The 19833-nt window shown below is 37.8% G+C and overlaps 1 protein-coding gene across 17 annotated transcripts in view; it reads left to right on the forward strand.

Annotated features, from left to right (window-relative positions):
- The window catches only part of PKIB (cAMP-dependent protein kinase inhibitor beta), a 192504-nt gene that overhangs the window by 167556 nt on the left and 5115 nt on the right, over positions 1-19833 (forward strand). For 13 of the 17 annotated variants that reach the window (XM_087865434.1, XM_045798583.2, XM_045798581.2 and 10 more), the window contains 2 exons: positions 396-506; positions 17560-17736. In XM_087865434.1, the coding sequence (XP_087721560.1) occupies positions 416-506; positions 17560-17736 (268 nt within the window). In that variant the 5' untranslated portion in view covers positions 396-415. Of the gene's footprint in view, positions 1-395; positions 507-12370; positions 12496-17559; positions 17737-19833 lie in introns of all 17 variants that reach the window. The other 4 variants (XM_087865441.1, XM_045798590.2, XM_045798591.2 and 1 more) reach the window with 2 other exon arrangements.

Consider the following 19833-nt stretch of genomic DNA (forward strand, 5'->3'; position numbering starts at 1 on the left):
TTTTTCCCTCTGTTCAAATTCCCTGAAAATAGTTTAGGTTTTAGCCACATAAAGTTGCAGCTTTCAGTTTCTGTTTGCACAATCACCTGTAGTGAAGACCTTCTAGATATTTATGGGGAAAAGTTCAGGAGCTTGGTAGCCTCCTTTTTAGGGGGTTACCTCTTCATCTTGGTGATGCCAGTCTTCCTGGGATCAAGGCCCATATCCAGTAAAGTCATTTTGTCTGTGGCTTGGACGGAGACCATAAGGCCAATGATTGCAAGATTAGCCCTTTAGTGTACTGGTAGGCAGCAATACTGAGCAAAGCCTAGGTACATTGGCTATGAGTTTTGTTTTGGAGAGCAGTTGAGTATCAATGTTCCTTCCTCCCCCTACCTTTTTTTTTTTTTCACCAGCCCCTGGGCCACGGGCCACGATGGATGTGGATGTGCACCTCGATACTCCTGAGGGTCAGGAGAGCGCAAGCAACAGTGGCAAGGGAAGCAGCGGCACAGGAAACCAGCAAGGTCACTACCCTTACATGAACAACAACTGGGATGCCATGCTCAATTCTCTACAGGGTGGTGATCTCCTTTCTTTCCACAAACCTCACAAAAGGCTATCTGTGGGCCTGTCCCAGAGATGCACAATTACAAACAATGTCCGTATAGCTTCCCCAAGCAGCTGATGATAGTACCAGGCCAGACACAGTGATGTAGGCTGATCCTTGGTAAGAAGAGACCACCTGCCAAACAGACTAAACCTGACGTCACCAGGTTGTAGCGGGATACAGTGAAATAACAATTCTCATCTTGGGGTCAAGAGAGTTTTAGGTTGGAAAATGATGGCAAAGCCTGGCAAAAACAACAGAATACCACACAGGACATATCCCAAACCTGCCAGCAATTAGCTGTTCCATCCCAGGCAGGCTTACCATATCACAGAATCTGTTAAGTTAACCAAGAGCAATTAATTAAGGCTGAGCAGGTGTCCTCAGTCACAGTGGAGCATATCATGTGGTTTGGGACACAGTGGTTTTTATTGCCTCTTATTCACCCCATTGGTAAGGGAGAGATTCCTGTCTTGGGGATATGGAAATAGCTAAACATAGCTAAACATACAGAACTTGCCACTGAACAGCTGAGATTGACAGCAAATTATTAGTCACATATATTTATAGATCAGGGAGAAGGATACTGAAGGCCATGCAGGGCTGCATAGGGATTGTACTCAGGAACAGAGTGAACAACTAAGGACTATAGGAGGCAGACTTTGTAGTAATATGAGTGTGTGGTGCCTCCTGGTTTGATTGGTTTGTTTGAATAATTCCACAGGCTTGCAAAACCACAGTTTAAGGGTAAGTAGGAACTGTGCCTGGGCCCTTTGATTGTTTGGCTAGCGTACTTTATCCATGTGAACAGAGTGGGGAGGGAAACTTATATTTAGGCCATTTGAAGCCCTCCCAATTTTACCAGATGTCAAGGCAGCATATAATATTGAGCCTTAATTTTAGGCCTTACACCACATGGAGAAATGAATTCTCTGTATGATTGTGAATTGGTTGGAAATTTACCCCAGAGAGAATAAATTTTAATGTGGAAATGAATGATTATACTTGAAATCAGAAGGCTGTTTTCTTCTTTGAAGGAAAGATGGGGATCTGTGAGTTAAAATAAGTTCTGTTAAAGAATAATGCATTTACATCATTGCACATCTGTTTTTTTGACTGAGTGAAATGAATATCTTGCTGTTACTTGGGTAAAAAAAAAATTATTGAGGGGCACCTGGCTAGCTCAGTTGTTAGAAGATCCAACTCTTGATCTCAGGGTTGTGAGTTGAGCCCCATGTTGGATGTAGAGATCACTTAAAATATAAAAATAAAATAAAACCCCTTTGTCTCCACCACTTTACGATGAAACAAGACAGCATTATTTTTTTAAAAATTATTGAAATTTAACTAAAACTTCCTTTTATGAAATAATGGAAAACTTAATGTCTTTTAGAAAGTCCTAGTACACAACACTCTACAATGTAGGATATATTTTCAAAAAAATTTTTTAAGATTTTATTTATTTATTTATTTAGACAGAGCATGCACACACATACATTAGGGGAGGGGCAGAAGGAGAGGGAGACAGAATCTTAAGCAGGCTCCATGCCTATCATGGAGCCCTATGCAGGGCTTGTGCTCATGACCCTGAAATCATGACCTGAGCCAAAATCAAGAATTAAACACTTAACCGACTGAGCCACCCAGGTGCCCCCTTTTCAAAACTTTTTAAAATGGATGCTCATGTGGGCAAATAAGAGAATTCTTCACAAGCCCTGAAAATGAGAAACCACAAATCTAGAAGCATGTGAGTGGTGTACTCACTTCCCTGAGTTCCCCAATAACTCACAGTTTCTGAAAAGCCATGTTCTGGAGACAAGGAAAGAAACTTAGGAACCATTCAAGTTGGAAAATCAAATTGGGTCACCAGCATAAGGCTTAGGTTATTGAGTGACATGCTTAGTCCAAGGATAATATGGCAAAGCCCTAACCTTCAGAGGAAACAATAAGGATACTTGCCAGTCTTGTCCTTGACTTGGGTGGAAAAGGGGGGAAAAATTCTCCTGATCATTTATTACAAGTGGAACCTCACACAGGTTTGCAACTTTGTAGTGTGAAAAATTTCATGCTGAGAATTTAAAGCTAACCGATTTGGTAGTGCTCCCAGACCTTAGTAGAGGCAAATTTAGAGCCTATATAAAGGAAAACACTTTCACTAGGGTATCAGGTAATTTCAAGGAAAAAGTTTTAAAATATATAAGTTTAGAAACACCTGGGTGACTCAGTCAGTTAAGCGTCTGCCTTTGGCTCAGGTCATGATCCCAGGGTCCTGGGATCAAGTCCCACATCGAGCTCCCGGAACAGCAAGGAATCTGCTTCTCCCTCTCCCCCTCCCCCTGCTCGTGATCTCTCTCTCTGATAAATAAATAAAATCTTTAAAAAAAAAAAGGATTATCTCTCGCCCTTTGCCCCTCCCAGCTTGCACACTCTCTCTCCAAAAATAATAATAATAAAATAAAATAATTAAATAAGATAAAAATAAAAAATATAAGGTTACAACCATAAATCATAAAACATGCAAGGAAATAAGCCACCATGAGATAGATTACACAGAAACAAATACATAATTACAGTATAAAGAATTCAGATATTAGGATTATTCATACAGAATTTTAGAAAATAGACAATATATTTGAAAACATAAATGAGGGTATTTAAGTTATGTATGAATAAAGAACAAAATATTATAATACAGTGAAGCAGACCTGAAAAAGAGCAAAACAGAGTGTCTAGAAATGGAAACTATAAATTAAAACTTTATGGGTAGTTTATGTAGCAGATTAGACACAGATGAAGAGATAACTAGTGAATGGGAAGATATGAAGACATTATGCGGAATATAGCACAGAGAAACAAAAGAAGGGGAAACTATGAGAGGTTGAGAGACATGGTTAATAGAGTGTCTATCTCATGTGTCTAATTGGAATTCCCAAGGAAAGAATAAAGGATAAAAAGTAATATTCAAATAAATACCACCTGAGAATTTTCCAGAATTGGTGAAAGTCTTAAATTCAGGAATACTAACAAATCTTAAGACAGATAAACAAAAAGGCACCTAGGTACCTTGTATGACATTTCAGAACACCAAAGAGAGAAATCCTCAAAATAAGCCAGAACAAAAGACTTCACAAACCACCCAGAATGGCAATTATACCATTAGTGTATTACTTAGGATTCTCTAGAAAAACAGAACCAGTAGGGTATATACTTATTATAAAGAATTGACTCATGCTATTATGGAGATTGAGAAATTTCAAGATCTGTAGTCAGCAAGCTGGAGGCCCAGGGGAGACAATGATATAGTTCCCTTCCAAGTCTGAGGGCCTGAGAAGCAGGAGAGCAATGGTGTAAGTTTCGGTCCCAGTCCAAGTCTGAAGACAGGGAAAAGTCTGATGCCCCAGCAGTGAGACAGTCAGGCAGAGAGAGCAAATTCTTCCTTACATAGTCTTTTATTATATTCAGAACTTCAGTGGATTGGACAATGACCGTCCACATTGGAGAAGGCCATCTTCTTTACTCAGTCCATTGATCCAAATGTTAATTCCAGAAACACCCTCACAGACACACCCAGAATATTGTGTGTGCACAAGAATGTACCCTATGGCTCAGCCAAGTTGCCACATAAAATTATCATATTCAACAAACTTCTTAACAGCAAAAATGGAATAAAGTAGATTAGTATTGTGAAGTGCTTGTTGAAGGTAACTTCAACCTAGAATAGTATACCAAGATGAGGATAAAATAGTTCTTTTCAGACATACAAAAACCACTAGTTTCCCAAAGGAATTTCTAAAAAGCTGTACTTTAGGGGAAAGGGGGAATTATCTCAGAATTGCAATGTGCAAAATAAGAAGCTGTGGAAATATAGTGATATTATGGATATAAAGAAGAATGTAGTTATTAAATACATGTTGAAATATTTGATATGAAGTGTTATGGTATCAGAAGCTTCCTTTCAAATGGTTGACAAAAATTGTGTGTATGTTTAGAGAGAGAGTAAATGTTGCTGTTACCAATTCTTGAAATCAAATGGAGGTTACACACTGTGCTTTCAACTTATCTGCATGACAATATTTAAATACAAAATTCAAGGGAAGACACCGTGACCTGAAGTCACTTATTTAATAATCCTAGAATTTTGTCACAAATTATCATAAGCCCCATCTGTTTTTTTCCATGATCAACAATCTTCCCATCAATGTCAGTGTCTAGTTTTCTGTTGTATCCTCTCTGTGAATCCTCCAAGATCACCAGCAATGGTTCAGTGACCACATTACCAGCTTTGCCCTTTTCACAAATCAAGGGCCCATATGTCTATGTGTCTATTTCTGGAATCTCTATTTTATTCTATCATTCTGTCTATCCTTGAAGAATGCCACACTATTTTAATACCTAAAACTTTGTAATGAATCTTTATATCTGATGATCTAAGTCCTTAAACTTTATAATGAGTCCTCATTGTAAATCCTTCTATCTTTTTCCCTCCTTTTTAAATAAGAAGTTATTCTTGGATATGTTGCATTTACATGTAAATTTTGTAATCAGCATATCACTCTTACAGTGGATTTGTTTACAGAACTTCCATTTGTAATAGCCTTCTAACAGTACTCCTTCACATCCGTCTCTATTTGCAGACAATGCATCTTATGCACAATTTAATTGTGTGACTTAGAAATGTTAGCGGTTCCCCAGTGCTCAGAGGGAGGAACACAATCTCCTTTTTTTTTTTTAAGATTTATTTATTTATTTGAGAGATAGCGCGTGCTTGTGTGGGCGAGTGGGGGGGCAGGCAGAAGGAGAGAGAGAGAGAGAGAGAGAGAGAGAGAGAGAGAGAGAGAAGCAGACTCCCTGCTGAGCATGGAGCCCAACACGGGGCTTGAACTCAGGACCAAGAGATCACAACCTGAGCTGAAATCAAGAGTGGGGAATGCTTAACCAACTTAGCCATCCAAGTGCCCCCACAATCTCCTTTTAATGGCATTCATTTTCTTTGCAATTTGGGTTCCAGTGATGATTATGCTCCAACTTATTTTTCCAGCTCTATGTGGCTTAACATTCCATGAGAGCTAGATGTTTCCTTTTCCATTACTTGGAAGTTGCCTGTTACACTCATTTCTTCATGAGTTAGCTTAAATTATTTCCCTGGCTTGGTAAGCCTTTTCATGTCTTTTTTATCTGTATGAATCCCTCCCAAATATTAGGGCACGATGTGTATTCTATAGCTTCTATGAAGTCTCTTTTAATCACCCCAGAATTCAGTAGCCATTTCCCTTTTATATTTCTATAGCATTTTTCATTTATACCACTTATGTGGATATATCAAATGTTGACTTCTGTTTTTACATCCCCTTTAATGTGCATGTATTTCATCTGTACAATTAGGTCACATACTTTTTCAGAGTAAAGACCATGCATTATGCTTTATGTGTGTATCCCCACTCTGGTAATTACAGTGTTTGGTCTCATTTCTCTAGAATCTTGCACTGAATGAAGGATGCTCAATAACAGTTGGCTGAGTGAAGGCTGAGTCTCTGTTCAACAAATATTTGGTGAGATGTAATAGAAGGAGCAACGTATGAGGTGTCAGATGAAATGGGTTCTGGTCTTGCCTCTGCCACTTGCTAGCTCCATTGCTTAGCCAAATCATTTCATTTTTATGATCCTCAGTTTTCTCACCTTTAAAATGAAGATACTACTGACCACCCCACAGTACAGAATCACACGCATTGAATCTCACTAAAGTGATTTAAAATGGTGTGTACTCAACACATGTTTATGCCTTTTCTCACATAATGAAAATCTTCATCATAGGAAATTTAGAGAAAACAAAGTTCAAAGAAAAGAATAGAAATCATGTATAATAACACCACTCAAAAGAACTGTTAAAATTTTGGATATTTCCCTTACTGTGTTTTTCTGTGCACTTGTTTTGAAAATTATTATATATATTGGCTTTGAACTTTTTTATTATGCCTGTTGAATATATTTTAGATATCATTTTTTGTGAAGATTCATTTTTTCTAATGAACTTATATAATATTTAAGAAACATAGTAACAGAATGTATTATTTTTACAAAAGCCTTTTGTAAAATGTTAGATGCATCCATATAAATAATTTCACTTCTGTTAATTGTAGACAAACGTCAATATATATAATTTGATGAACAAAAATATTTCAATGGTATGACTTTTCTTTCTGAAGTTACTTGCTATTTGGTTGGGAATTTTTTTTGCCTATATGACCCAGAAAATCCTCAAAACAACTTTAAAATTTTTGCTACTGTGATTTTGATTGAATTTTTTGCTTGATGAAACACTAAAATGATTTCTTCTTCTGCAAAGAAAAATAAAATACTGAAGAGAACTTAGGAAACAAATCAGAGCTTGAAAAGGCTCAATCATTTCTCGTTTTTCTCAGTTGGAAGAAAAAAAAGGATGAAAATTAAATCTATTCAAAAAGGGACTAAAAGATATCCCAAAGGATATTTTTACTTTGATGAAATAGGAGAAAAAGACATACTGGAACTTTAAAGTTGTGTACATTTAAAAGAGCATCTTACCTATAGATCGACTTTATTCAATTTAATTAAGGAAAGGTTTGTGAAGGAAAGGTTTGTGAATGATTTCAGTCTTCAGTCATGTTTTTCACGTTTGAGCTTTTGGCTATGTCTATTTTACATAGTTGGTATAAGCCCTGAAATGTTGGCTTTCTAGAAAATTTTTTTTCAAACTTTCATTAAAAATTTAGAATTATGTTGGCCTGAAAACAATTATATTTTAAAAGATATGATCGAATGATTTATAAAAGATATAATAAAATTATATTAAATAAATATAATCCAAGTTATAGAAAAAAGTCATGTAAGATCTTTGTGTGCATCTGTGTATATGAACACTGAAAAAATTCTGGAAGGATATGCACCAGAATTATAATAGTGCTGTCATTGGATAATGGGTAAAAGGCAATTTCCTTTTTTTTCTTCCTGAAGAACTGTCATTTTTTTCCAACAATGAGCTTGTATTATTTTCATATGCAAAAAGAAAATAATTCATTTTGAAAGAGGGACATGGAAGGATAATTGTTTCATTCAGTAAACAAACTCTATCAGAGTACCTACTAAGTGAGTGTAAGGCATGACTTAGTGCTACGGGTACAACAATGAAAAACCTATAAAAACCTATGCCTACAAAAACCTGTACTTTTGTGAAGCTTACATTGTAGTAGAGGGAGATAGTAAACAGCAGGGCAATCATAGTAAGTTATAATATGTGTTAAAGCTACTGAGTGCTAGGGGAAAGTAGAGCAAGTTAAGGGAGGTTAGAAGTGACAGGGAGAAGACATTGTTTTAAATGGTGTGGTGAGCCTTTACTGAGAAAGCAGAATTCTCTCGAGAATTTCATGATCCTTCTTTCCTCGCCATTTTATGTCATTATGTTATTAGTCAGATTAAGAATTGTTTTTCAGGTGTCACGAAGAAATTGAGAATTCCCATTCCATTTTAACTAGTAATGAAACACTCAAACATGGTTTGTTGCTGAAGGTATACAAACGGTTTACCCTTAGGGAGAAACCATGATGAATGGTGTAAGGGAGATGTGGTCTTCTGTGACAGGTGGCTTATCTCGAACAGATGTTGCAGAAAGGTAGCCAACTTGGAGGGGATTCAGGGGGCAGAATGTAAATTTTTTATGCTCTTTTTTCCCCACTAAACACCAAATTTCTGGAAATATCTCTGTGTTAATCTTTTCTAGTCTTTATAACTTACAATGTCAGAGGCTGTGTCTAGAGCCAAATGAAAAGCCTACTTTAACAGGACAATCAATGTTTATAATGATAATCTATTATAGTGCCTGTAAGTTATTATGATTGATCTCTAAACAAATTTCATTTGCGTGGTTGTTAACCAAGCACATTTATATCCATTAATTTGTTGGATTCCATGGTAGTAAAATAGGTAATATAAATTCTACTTTTGATAAATGTGGAAATTTAATTAACGGAGAAGTTAAATGTCTTGTTGAAGTTGCAAGTTTATTAGAAGGCAAAGCAATATTCCACTACATGCTTGCTTTTAAGGTGACCAAACTTTCCATTGCTCCATTTGGACTGCTAATAAATATGAGGACTAATTTAAGGGCAGTCATTCCAAGGGTATGTTAAGGTAGTTCAGTAATGCTTTCATGGCTCAAAGCTCTGCTTTGAAATCTTAAAATAGAATTTTTCTGAATATATGCAAATCTAAATTACTTAAGGAAGCTTTGAAAAAAACCCTGAAGTCATTTCAGTACAAAGAAATGGGTGATCAATTGGAATAGTTCTTAAAAACAGTTCACTATAAAATATAATGTTATTTTTTAAATGTAGCATTATTCTACCATTATATAGGGGTATAAAGTGGGTGGCACTGATGAAATCACAAAAATATTTTGAGTGGTGGAATACATAGGTAGCTTTTTAAAGTAATGGCTTTGATGAATATGGTACACGTTTATATACATAAGTTTGTGTACATTAGTAAAAATAGTTCTTTTGTATCATTGTGTTTTTCCTTTTGAAGACAGATAAGCATATATAAGTTCTAAAGGTTTTCTGAAATAAAAGCAATGCAGTTTAAAGTGTCCAAGCTTAAGCTATTGCTCTACATTACCTTTACACTGGAAGAATAATTATGGGACTATTTTTTGTCATAGATGTATCACTCTCAATAATAATCTTAGGCAAAGAAAATAAGCCCAGAGGAGAAAAGGCTCTATTTTTCCCCTTGTTGAGAATGAAAATGGTAAAAGAGAATTAGCTGAATGAGTTAAAACTATAGGATCTGGGCTATTTAAAGTGTTAGAGGACTGCATATTTGTACAAGGGAAAGCTGATAGAATTGTGTGTAACTGACTTTAGGTAGGACAGTTTGTTCACAGTTTAATGTTTATGAATCCCTTCAGGAGATCTGATGTCTGAATAGTGTAACTATTCAGATGCCTTGGATGAGGGTGATTCCATAAGAGTTTTTGCATTAACGTCTGCTCTGCATATGACAATTGATGTTACCCACACCTGCAAGGCATTGTATTTGCCACTAGCCTACATCCTGCCCCCAAAGCTACTTTATTGATAATGTTATAAAATTCATTTTAATATTTGATTAACTGAACTTTCAGTCTTTATTGAGAATATTGGTAATTAAAATCACCTTTACTGGCTATGTTTGCCTGCCCATAATTTATAGATATTAGCTACTAATTCAATTTTATTTATTGAATTTATTAAGCAACTATGTGCCAGCCCATGTACTTGGTAGAGGGATACAAAAGCATTTCTACCATGACCATGTTGGTCAGATTAACTTCCCTTTTTCTCCTTCCTACTGATGTCATCAAAAGTCACTTGACATCTTAAAACCACGGTCTCATTAAAAAAGGAACTGACTTCTTAGGACTTGCATTGAATCCCCCCTGCACGGACAGGTTGTATTCACTCTGATATGGGAATGGTGCAAGCAAACCTTAAGATCCTCAAAATTATTTCATTTTCCCAGTAGTGCAAATTCAGTTCTTGGGCTTTTGTGGGCTTGGAAAGTCTTTGTGCCTTTTTTGAAATCTAAGAACACTTTGTGTCCAAAAATGGTTGGAAAAGGCAAAGATGAGAAGTGGATGATCTGAGAGCAGTTTCTCTCTGGAATTAGCTCGCTCTTACTCTGTGATCCGCCCTCTGCAGCCCTGCCGCATCTTCTCTTTTGGAGCTAACCACTCCCTCCTCTGTGCATGTCTGGGAGTGGCCTGGCATGCAGCCTTTCCAGGTCTCCAGTTGAAGCTGGGGAAGTCCTTACTTACTGTGGCAAATAGCACAGTGCTTTGCACACAGTTGGTGTTAAAGAAATACTTTTTGAGTTAAATCCAAATACTTCCTTAAGTAGGCTCCAGTACCTTAATAAAGTAAGAAAACCATGATATTTGAGTCTCTTGAATGGAAAGGAAAATGTGAGAAACACGTGAGAATGAAGGAGTACAAGCAGGGTTTGAGGTAATGCAGGGGGAAAAAATGAGAAAGATTCCTTCTAATTCAAGATAAGTGCTCTCAATTCTGATCACTCAGAAATGATAGAAATAAAAAGGTGGGAAGTAAAAGGCCAAAACTATGTCATATGTAAGATAGGAGGGATACTTTGCTACAATTTATAGCCATTTAGAATTACGTTCATCTAAAGGAGAACTGAAAATATCACTGTGTGTCTTGGATACCACCTATCACGCATAACGCCCACACACACGTATGGGCTTCCCAAGATAATGTACTAATAATTAGGAAAATCTGTTTTGGAGAGAAGCAGGGGGAGTCATGATAATGGCAGAAAGAGTACTGTCTGAATGTAGAAAAGATTTTGACACAAACTGACTGCGTTACGTTAATGTATCACTGAAGTGTCTCGGTCTGTATCACGTATGTTTAATGGTCTTTTTGGGAAGCTGCAAGGGGTAGGGGTAGGCCTGTGGCAAACTAACTCCCTACAATTCTTCATGGAGGGTGTGTTTCAGGTAAGTTTTTCTAGCAGGAAACGAAAAAGTAGTATGACCAGTTAAATGTGACCCCTACACTCAAGGAGGTTGCATGGTTAGTGAAGTTGATGTTCTTATCTTTATCCACATAAGTCCATGTTATTATTATAAGTGACCCTATCTTAGTATAACAATGTTATTGTGCCAGAAAGGTATTCAGATTTGCTCATTACTTTATCTGGAAGATTATAGGAAAATCAATTTGACTTTATATTTAGAATTTTATAGGTTTAAGTTGTCAAAAATTCTGCGTGATAAAAATAGCTCTCATGAGGGGCGCCTGGGTGGCACAGCGGTTAAGCGTCTGCCTTCAGCTCAGGGCGTGATCCCGGCGTTATGGGATCGAGCCCCACATCAGGCTCCTCCACTATGAGCCTGCTTCTTCCTCTCCCACTCCCCGTGCTTGTGTTCCCTCTCTCGCTGGCTGTCTCTCTCTGTCAAATAAATAAATAAAATCTTAAAAAAAAAAAATAGCTCTCATGTGCCTATCAATATATATTGAAGGGTCTGTTTAAATCATTATCAGGCAAGAATCTAAGCATGAAAATAATATGTGTGTCAACAGACAAGAGGTAGAATTTCCTTTGGCTTGTACTTGAGGCACAGAAAAAAAAAGGAAGGTCTTTAAGTTTAAAAAAATAGTTTTTATACAGGTATACGTTTCATGTAAGCTCTGTTTAGCCTAAAGTTGTCTTGGTACTTAGGTGAATAGATGTGTTAGGATTCCCATTTTTAGAGGTGGATACTTTAGCTTTATTTCCAAAGAACAGGACTTGAGGTCAGGAAAGCTACTGAAAAGATCAGAATGTGTTTGATCTCACCAGACTGTGGGTTCCTCTTTGTAGCTTGGGGGCCTAGCACAGGGCCTGGCACTTAATAATTTAGTAGGAGCTTGATAAATGTCGACTGGCTGAATAAATAATCATCTGTTTTTGTTGGTACACATTAAGAGGTAATTATTATAGTTCTCTCACCTAGTTTGGAAGTTTTTGTACTCCATAACAGAAAATCTTGCAAAATATGAGCTGTAGGCAGAGAACTGAAGAAATCTAGCATAAGGTGTTAAGGTGCTGAGAGCTGGAAAGAGAGAGAGATAAGGAATTTGTTTATCAACTGAGACCAGTCTATGCCTCGCTCTATTTCATCCTCTCCTTCTTTTGACCAGGAAAAGCACTAATTTTCCAAAATATATGTTTTTCCTTGTTACTTTAAGTGTTTTTTTTTTTCAGACAGCCTGACTCATACCCCAGAGAACTGATTTAGTGGGTAAGAAGTTTATTTCAAGTTTTCATGCAGAATGAGTTTCACTGTGAGAGATGAAGTGAGTGATATGGACCCAGAGATTAAAGAAAAGGTAACCACCTCCTTGCAGTCTTGGCTTCAAGTAAGAAAACTTGAGAAAAAAATGAGTATGAGCTAAGAGGGTGGACCATCTCAATTGGGAGAAAGCGAAATTGCAAAAATTTTTGTTTCTGATTATACTTATAGCATATCAACACACTCCTTTCTTAGCAGCTCTTTTGAGCCCACCGGTAGCTGACCAGTGGTTTTATGTATATAAATATGTATAAACACATATGTATACATACGTATGTATATGTAAGTACATACATGTTATGTATATATATTCCTCCAGCGCTTCATTTCTTTGTCCTCTTCAGTTGTGCTGATGTTGCATTTTCGATATTGTAGAGCTGCAGATATTGGCGTGAGTGTATGTAAGACTGGGTAATGGTCTTTTGTTAAGGCACCCTGAAAACTATTTTCAAAAGAGATGAAAGAGATGAAAATTACCTCACCTTGCTAGGGGGCATGCAAGGACTTCTGTGAAATCTCCAAATGTCCAAATGGTTTCAGCTCCTGAAATCATCCACAGTTGACAAAGCAGAACTCATCCAGATTCCCCTACTAATTCTGTAGAAGAAAAAGAGGAAAAGTTGTTAGTGAGCCAGCTGCCTTGGTTAGCAAACATAAACATAATTAGCTTTTTAAGCCCAGAAAATGAAAAGAACTTGGAAGTTAATCTCTCTTCTGTATTTATTTATTAGTACTATTTCCTCATCTTTCTATGGGTTATATATTTTTTAAATGTCACAAAGCATTTAAAGAGAGCAGTTCTCTGTCTCTATAATGTTGACCAAGAAAGGATTCACTGAAAATTAAAGCAAAAATACATTTATTTGGACAATTAGAATTGCTTTTTGGGAAACACAGATTCAGGTAGACACCTAAATTGTGTTCCAAGGAAGACAAAGAGGGGGGCAGAGTTATAAAGGTGGAAGGTTAGGAGTGTAGTTTTCATTTAGGTCCTCTGTGCAAGAGGGATTGAAGTTAGGTTAACGGGATTGGTTGTGTATGCAAATGAAGAGTTGAAGCTTGTTAAACCGGATTGGCTCCTTTAGAAGTGAAGACCACAGATGATCCAGTTGCCATGGTGAGGAGGAAGTTAATTCCAGGCTGAGGGCTTGCGGCTGGTTTAAAAGTTCAAAACGTTCATAGTTTCTCCGTTGAGGATGTGCATAAATTCCTCTTCCCTTATGGCCTCCCAACCCTATTTTAAAGGAGACTCTCTTAGCTAGACTTGCTTGCTTCATTTTGAAATCTTCTTTACTATGTATATAATCATCCCTCTAAAAAAAATCAGACATATGCAATTAAAGTTGCATAAGACAATAACATCAGGCAGGTAAGATGACTCTTCAGTACAGGGAGAAGCTTACACTTAAAGATATACTATTTTTGGTTAAATTGTCAAAGTATGACTTTCAGAGACTTTTTGTGCTAGAATATCTGTGTATTCTTAATTTTGCCAGGTGAATGTATTTCAGTACTTTTCAATTGCAATGATAATACATACTCATTATTACTAGTTAACTTACATAAGGCAGCACCAACAAATGGTTAATATTCTCCTTGTTCTCTCTTACATTTTCAACTAGGGTGTTTTTATTCTTTTTACAAAGTTGAGATCATATTATATTCATTACTTCCCCTCCCCCCACACACTATAAATATTACTTTTAAAATTTGCTTTATTTTACAATGTGTCATGGACTCATCTCTGTAGGTAGATCTAACTGGATTTAGCACATTCTTTATAGTAGCTGTATAATGTTCCATAATATAATATATATAGTTTATTCGACCATTCTTCCCTCACAGACTTTCAGATGATTTCCAATGCTGTAATAAATTTCCCTGCTAGAGAATTAAAAGAGCCCATTTGAGAATCACCCTGTGGATTCCAGTGTTCCTGCCAGCCAGTGATATCTAAGTCACGGACACCCTCTGTCAGGAAGATGAGATGACTTTTCACTGTAGAAAGCTCCCTCTCTCCACAGCCCTGGAGGGCTGGGCTGGGGGAACTGTCTGTTTTGTGGGGGAGCCTGGCATCCTGGTCACTCACCACCAGTGTGTGTGGCAGGCTCTGAAAGGAAGATGATTCTGGGAAAAGGGAGAGCTTGGAAATGACCAAGTAAAGCTCCCAAGTAAAACAGCCTGTTGTGGCTTGGCCTCCCTGTACATCCAGTTCTGTTTCTCATCTTGAAATAGTAGTTAATGAATGTAACTTTGACAAACTTTCAGAGAGTTTTGTAATTATCTTGTTTTCTAACACTAATCGACAAAAAAGGAACCATTTAGAAAGCCTATGTCTGAAATAATAATGTAAAGGCAAAAGCAGACACTTCCCAAACAGCAGCCAACAGCAAAGAAGCCTTGAAATGAACTTGGAGACCAGAATTTCTTCTTCCATGTTGGTGGCCTACTCTATAGGCCACCTTTTGGAAATTCCCTTTCAATATACAAATTCTGATTCAATACTTCTTTAACATAGACCATCTTACTAAAGAAGTTTACTCACTTCATTTAACATAAAATATGTAGCATTTAAGAATTCTAAATAGCATATCTTCATATTTTTATATGTATTGTTATCTTCAACTTTAAGATGTTGGACTCTCAGGCCAGTAATAATCCAGGCATTCATAGAACTGGTCCTCCAATCTTGGCATAGTTCACTTATTTGCATGACACAGGAAGATACTCCTCAGAAATAAACACTTGATCCTGGCCATGGCTTCCGATGTGATGGTAAGTGGCTGAGGACAGAGTGGAAGCCTGCAAACGTGGTCTTTTTCTAAACTTGGTGTCAGGCACTTCTCAGAAGCTGTAGAGAAAAGCTCTCTAGTTGACATTCATGTATCATGGCGGGGAGGCTCAAGGACAGGGCTCACAAGATAACCAAACTTTCAAGCCAGAAAGGGACACCTGTGAAGAGATAGGGAACCTCTCCCTCTCTCTCTCTCCCTCACAAACCTGCACACATACGTACATATGCATATACATAATTTTTCTTATTTAAAAAGTAAGGAAGAGCAAAATCAAAAGTAGCTATTGTATGTCTGTCTACACATACCGCAGGGATTTGGAAAGATAATTTTGTGGTAATCCATGTCACCGTGCCTTAAGAGGGAACTGAAACTGGATTTGCTTGCTAGTGTGCTCTATTAGCAGCTATGCAACTTTAAAGAAATCATGTAACCTCCCTGAGCCCTGGTTCCCATATCCATGTAGTGAGGGTTACTACTTACTACTGCGTAGGGTTATTGGGAGGCTTAAAATGAGATGATAGATATGAAATGTTCATGTTGTATTGAATAAATCTGGTTTCCCTCTTAGGAAACTCAAGAGGTCTCCCAGTCGGAAGATGTTTCTTGGTAGGATTAAAGGGATACATAGAAGGGTGGTGGAGTAAATAAAGCTTCGTGAGATGTGAATAATGATGCCAATACCAAACATATGGTTTTAGAGTTATGAAGAGTTTCTATAACCTTTATCTCATTAGTTCTTCACAAGAATACTGTGAATCAGTCAGGCTAATATTTTTATACCCATCAGACAGGGGAGGAACCGTAACTCAGAGAAATTAAACGAATTAGCCTGTGTCTCCTGCAAGCCTGTAATGGAGTGAAGTTCTTGTTGGTTAACAGTCCAGTGCTCTTTGCACTACTCTATGCTGTCTGTCAATGCCAGACAGTGGGCAAATACTAAACAGCGAGAAGTCTAATTGATTCCAAAGTTGTGTCTGAAAATCTAGCCTTGTTCTCAAATTTTCCACGATTGCTACAAAGATGAACCTATGTGGGGAAGGAACCTCGCCTGATCTTGGAGTCCTGAGGCCCACACTAACCTCAGCGTGCATTTCTTGGGTCTGCTGAACCAAAGGAGTTGTGATTCAAATATGTTTTGTGACTATTTCACTTTATTTTTAGCATTTCCTGAATTGAAGTTGACCGATTGGAAAGGGCTCCCTTCCAACGACAGTGAAAAGCTTGGTTTGCTTTGAGTAGGTCAAGACTCACATATTTCCACCCTCATGTACCACAAATGATTGTCCCCATCCCTTGGCTGATACTCACCACATTCTGTGGTATGATGGTATCTGTCCTCACATGTATACCTTCTTTCTCCCCTTTGAGAGTTCAAGTCCCCTAAAAACAGAGAATCCATTATTCCTTTGTACTCTCAGTGCAGCTGAGAGCCTAGGACTTAATAGGTTCTCAATAAATCCTTGCCGCTGCTGCCGCCACTGCTTTTGAGATACTACTCAGCATTGACTTCTTAGGGAAGATTCATTAGAAAACATCACATGAAAGAGGGTTAGTTTTAGAATAAACAGTATCTGCTCCCTCCCTCACATCCTGTACAGTAAATGGTTTCCTAAGAATTCTTTCATTGAGACAATTACTAGAAAGATAAAGGATGCTTCGGAAAGCACTAGTAATTACCACGTCCACTTAAAGGCAAGAAAAGGCAATACGGGTTCTACTCTCCTAAACACGAACATGAGGCTGTTGAAAATTAGGTCTGAGACTAGAGCAGACCAAAATACACAGCTGTCACTGGGGCAAAACGCCTTTGAGATAAAGTTGAATTTCTTATTTCTAAGGAGTAGGAGCCGAGTGTGTTTCGTTGGGGCCCCACAAATTACAGTGATTTGGTTTCAGCCTGAACAAGCACCACAAACAGATACTGGCAGGCAGGTCTCTACAGGAGTGGCGGAACAAGTCAGTTTTCATTTCCTTCCAAGCCCTCGTTCAGCTGATCCAGCCACAGAAAAATAGAACAAAAGATAAGAGATTACTGTACCCTAAAGCATCCAAGTGGCTTATTTAGCTCAGGCGTTATTTATAGCAAGCTGGCTCACACTGAGCACTTCCTGCTCTATGCAGCGAAGGTGCGAATGTGCTAATGGAAGTTTCAGGACCATCACAGTAGACTTAGATGCAAGGTGTGATCAATGATTCCCTTCTCAAGCCTGTTGTGGTTTTGATCTGGCCGCGCTCATCACCACCACCGTGACCATTTACCTCCGAACAGGCTCATCATCTTCTTCATGTGCACGGTCTATTTGCAGATGTTGCTATGAGGACAGAGCCATCAGAAATGACTGATGTGGAGTCTGTGGTCAACAATTTTGCATCTTCAGCCAGGACCGGCCGCCGGAATGCCGTGCCAGACATCCAGGGCTCAGCAGGGACAGGAGGGTCCTCAGAGTTGCCCCTCAGACTGGAGGCTCTCTCCATGAAGGAAGGTAACGCACAAATTCTCTTCAAATCAGCAGCCCTGTCTTCTTAACCAATCCTTGCCTCTGGAAGTCTCTCTTTTAACTAGTTATAAGTGCTTTTTTTTTTCTTACATGTTGACTAAGATCTCTCAGTTTTTGTTGAAGGCTAAGAACATTTTTTTAGGCTTTCTGAAAGTGAACAGTTTCATCTTTTTCTCTCCCGATGTGTGTGTGCAAGCTGAACATTTATGTATTTGTTGGACATGTATAGTCATGCGTAGTGCTCGTAATTGGGAATAAAATGTGAACAAATATAATCCCTTCCCTCAATAAACTTAAAAATTTATCAAGAAACACTCAGAAATAAAATAGTTTTCCTCCTGTCATCCATTAGCAAACCACTTTGGAAACTTGTGCTTCACTGTAATATTCTATAAGCCCTTCGATTTCTCATATCTAAGAAGAAGTTTATAATCAGTTTGAGATGAGATCTGTAAGGTGAGTATTTGTATAAAAGGTAACCATTCTTTGGTGGAAAAAGTTAAAGACAAAGGGGAGCTGTCAAACCAATGAAGGAAAACTTGGGTCTTTCTCCCCATTGCTTACATAGAGTTCATCTAGCTTCCAGAGTTTAGTCCTTGGGAAATAAATATAATGATACCTTGAATAAAGTTTTAAAGGAGTCTTTTTATTTAAAAAATATTAATGGAGGTTAAAGAAAATTTCAGTTCCAAGTCATTACCAAGATACCTGTGCCTTGTAGCCCATTTTAGACATCAAGGTGGACTTTGGTATGTGTAGAAATTTATTCCTGCTGCCAAGGAGGCAAGAGAGGCTAGCAGCTTCTGCACATCCACCCTATTCATGCAAGTCCCAGAAGAAGGCTCTTGTCCTTCGCCTCAGGACATTATTTGTTACCTGGTTAAGTTACAGAAGTTCCTGGTTTGATCCCTATGAAATAAGTATATCTTTGTTTGGCCAGGGGCATCTCACCTGTTCTGCATTTCTCATATGAGACACTACAAGTAATAGCAAAAAAGTACATATGTACATACAAACTATTATAAGGTGGGAAAAGGGAAAGAAAGAAAAGAAATTAAAATGTGTGTAATGGTTTTGGCCTTTTAAGTCTGAAAATGGAATGTGGTTATCAGAACATGATATTGCTGTTGAAGGGCCATCCTCAACTCTTTCGATGGAGAAGATGAGTTACTTATTAGTATGACAGGCCTAATTAAGGTTTACATACCCCAAACACACACACAAAACCTTAATTGTTGTTGACATTACCTAGTTCAACAAAAGAGAAAAAATACACTGTAAGAGAGTTAGTAGTCTTCACCGTTTTATTTTGGTCACTAGAGAGACCATTATATGAAAGAATATTGTTACTATTTTTGTATTTTTAAAGAACGAAAATTCAACTAAGTAAGTTTGAAGATCTAATTGACTTTATTAAGGGATTCATGAATGAGGCAGCATGCTGTCTAGCAAGTAGAGGGGAGCTCTGAGGAGTTGTACAAAATGGAAGGTTTTTATAAGAAGGAGGGTGGGGCAAGGAAGTTACTTGAAGAAAAGGAAGGATTGTTCCAAGCAAGATCACATTCCCTCAGCAAGAAGGGCAAAGGAGTTATTAGGTGGACTATTAGGTGATTATTACATGGTTTCCCTCAGATTTGTCGTCTTTGGGTTTTTTTGTTGTCGTTGTTGTTTTGTTGTTATTTATTTATTTGAGAGAGAGTGAGAGACAGAGAGCATGAGAGGGGGAGAGTCAGAGGGAGAAGCAGACTCCCCGCTGAGCAGGGAGCCTGAGATGAGATGAGATACAGGCCGATCCCTGGACTCTGGGATCATGACCTGAGCTGAAGGCAGACACTTAACCAACTGAGCCACCCAGGTGCCCCGTTATTGTTGTTTTTGATAAATATTTTAGGGGGAAGAACTCTAGGATCTCAAATGTCTTGCATCCCGCATGAAATTAACCTGCCTGAAATTTGCCTAGTTCATAATCTGTCTTAATCTATCTCTTATAAATTAATTATAAATTAATAACCATGATAGGGAGGACGGCGATGCCTGATAATGTATCAGCAAGAAGTGACAGAGACTGGCAGCTGTAAACAT

The sequence above is a fragment of the Ursus americanus genome, chromosome 11, assembly GCF_024610735.1.
Source record: "Ursus americanus isolate L20-20 chromosome 11, mUrsAme1.1.p, whole genome shotgun sequence".
NCBI classification, from domain to species: Eukaryota; Metazoa; Chordata; class Mammalia; order Carnivora; family Ursidae; genus Ursus; species Ursus americanus.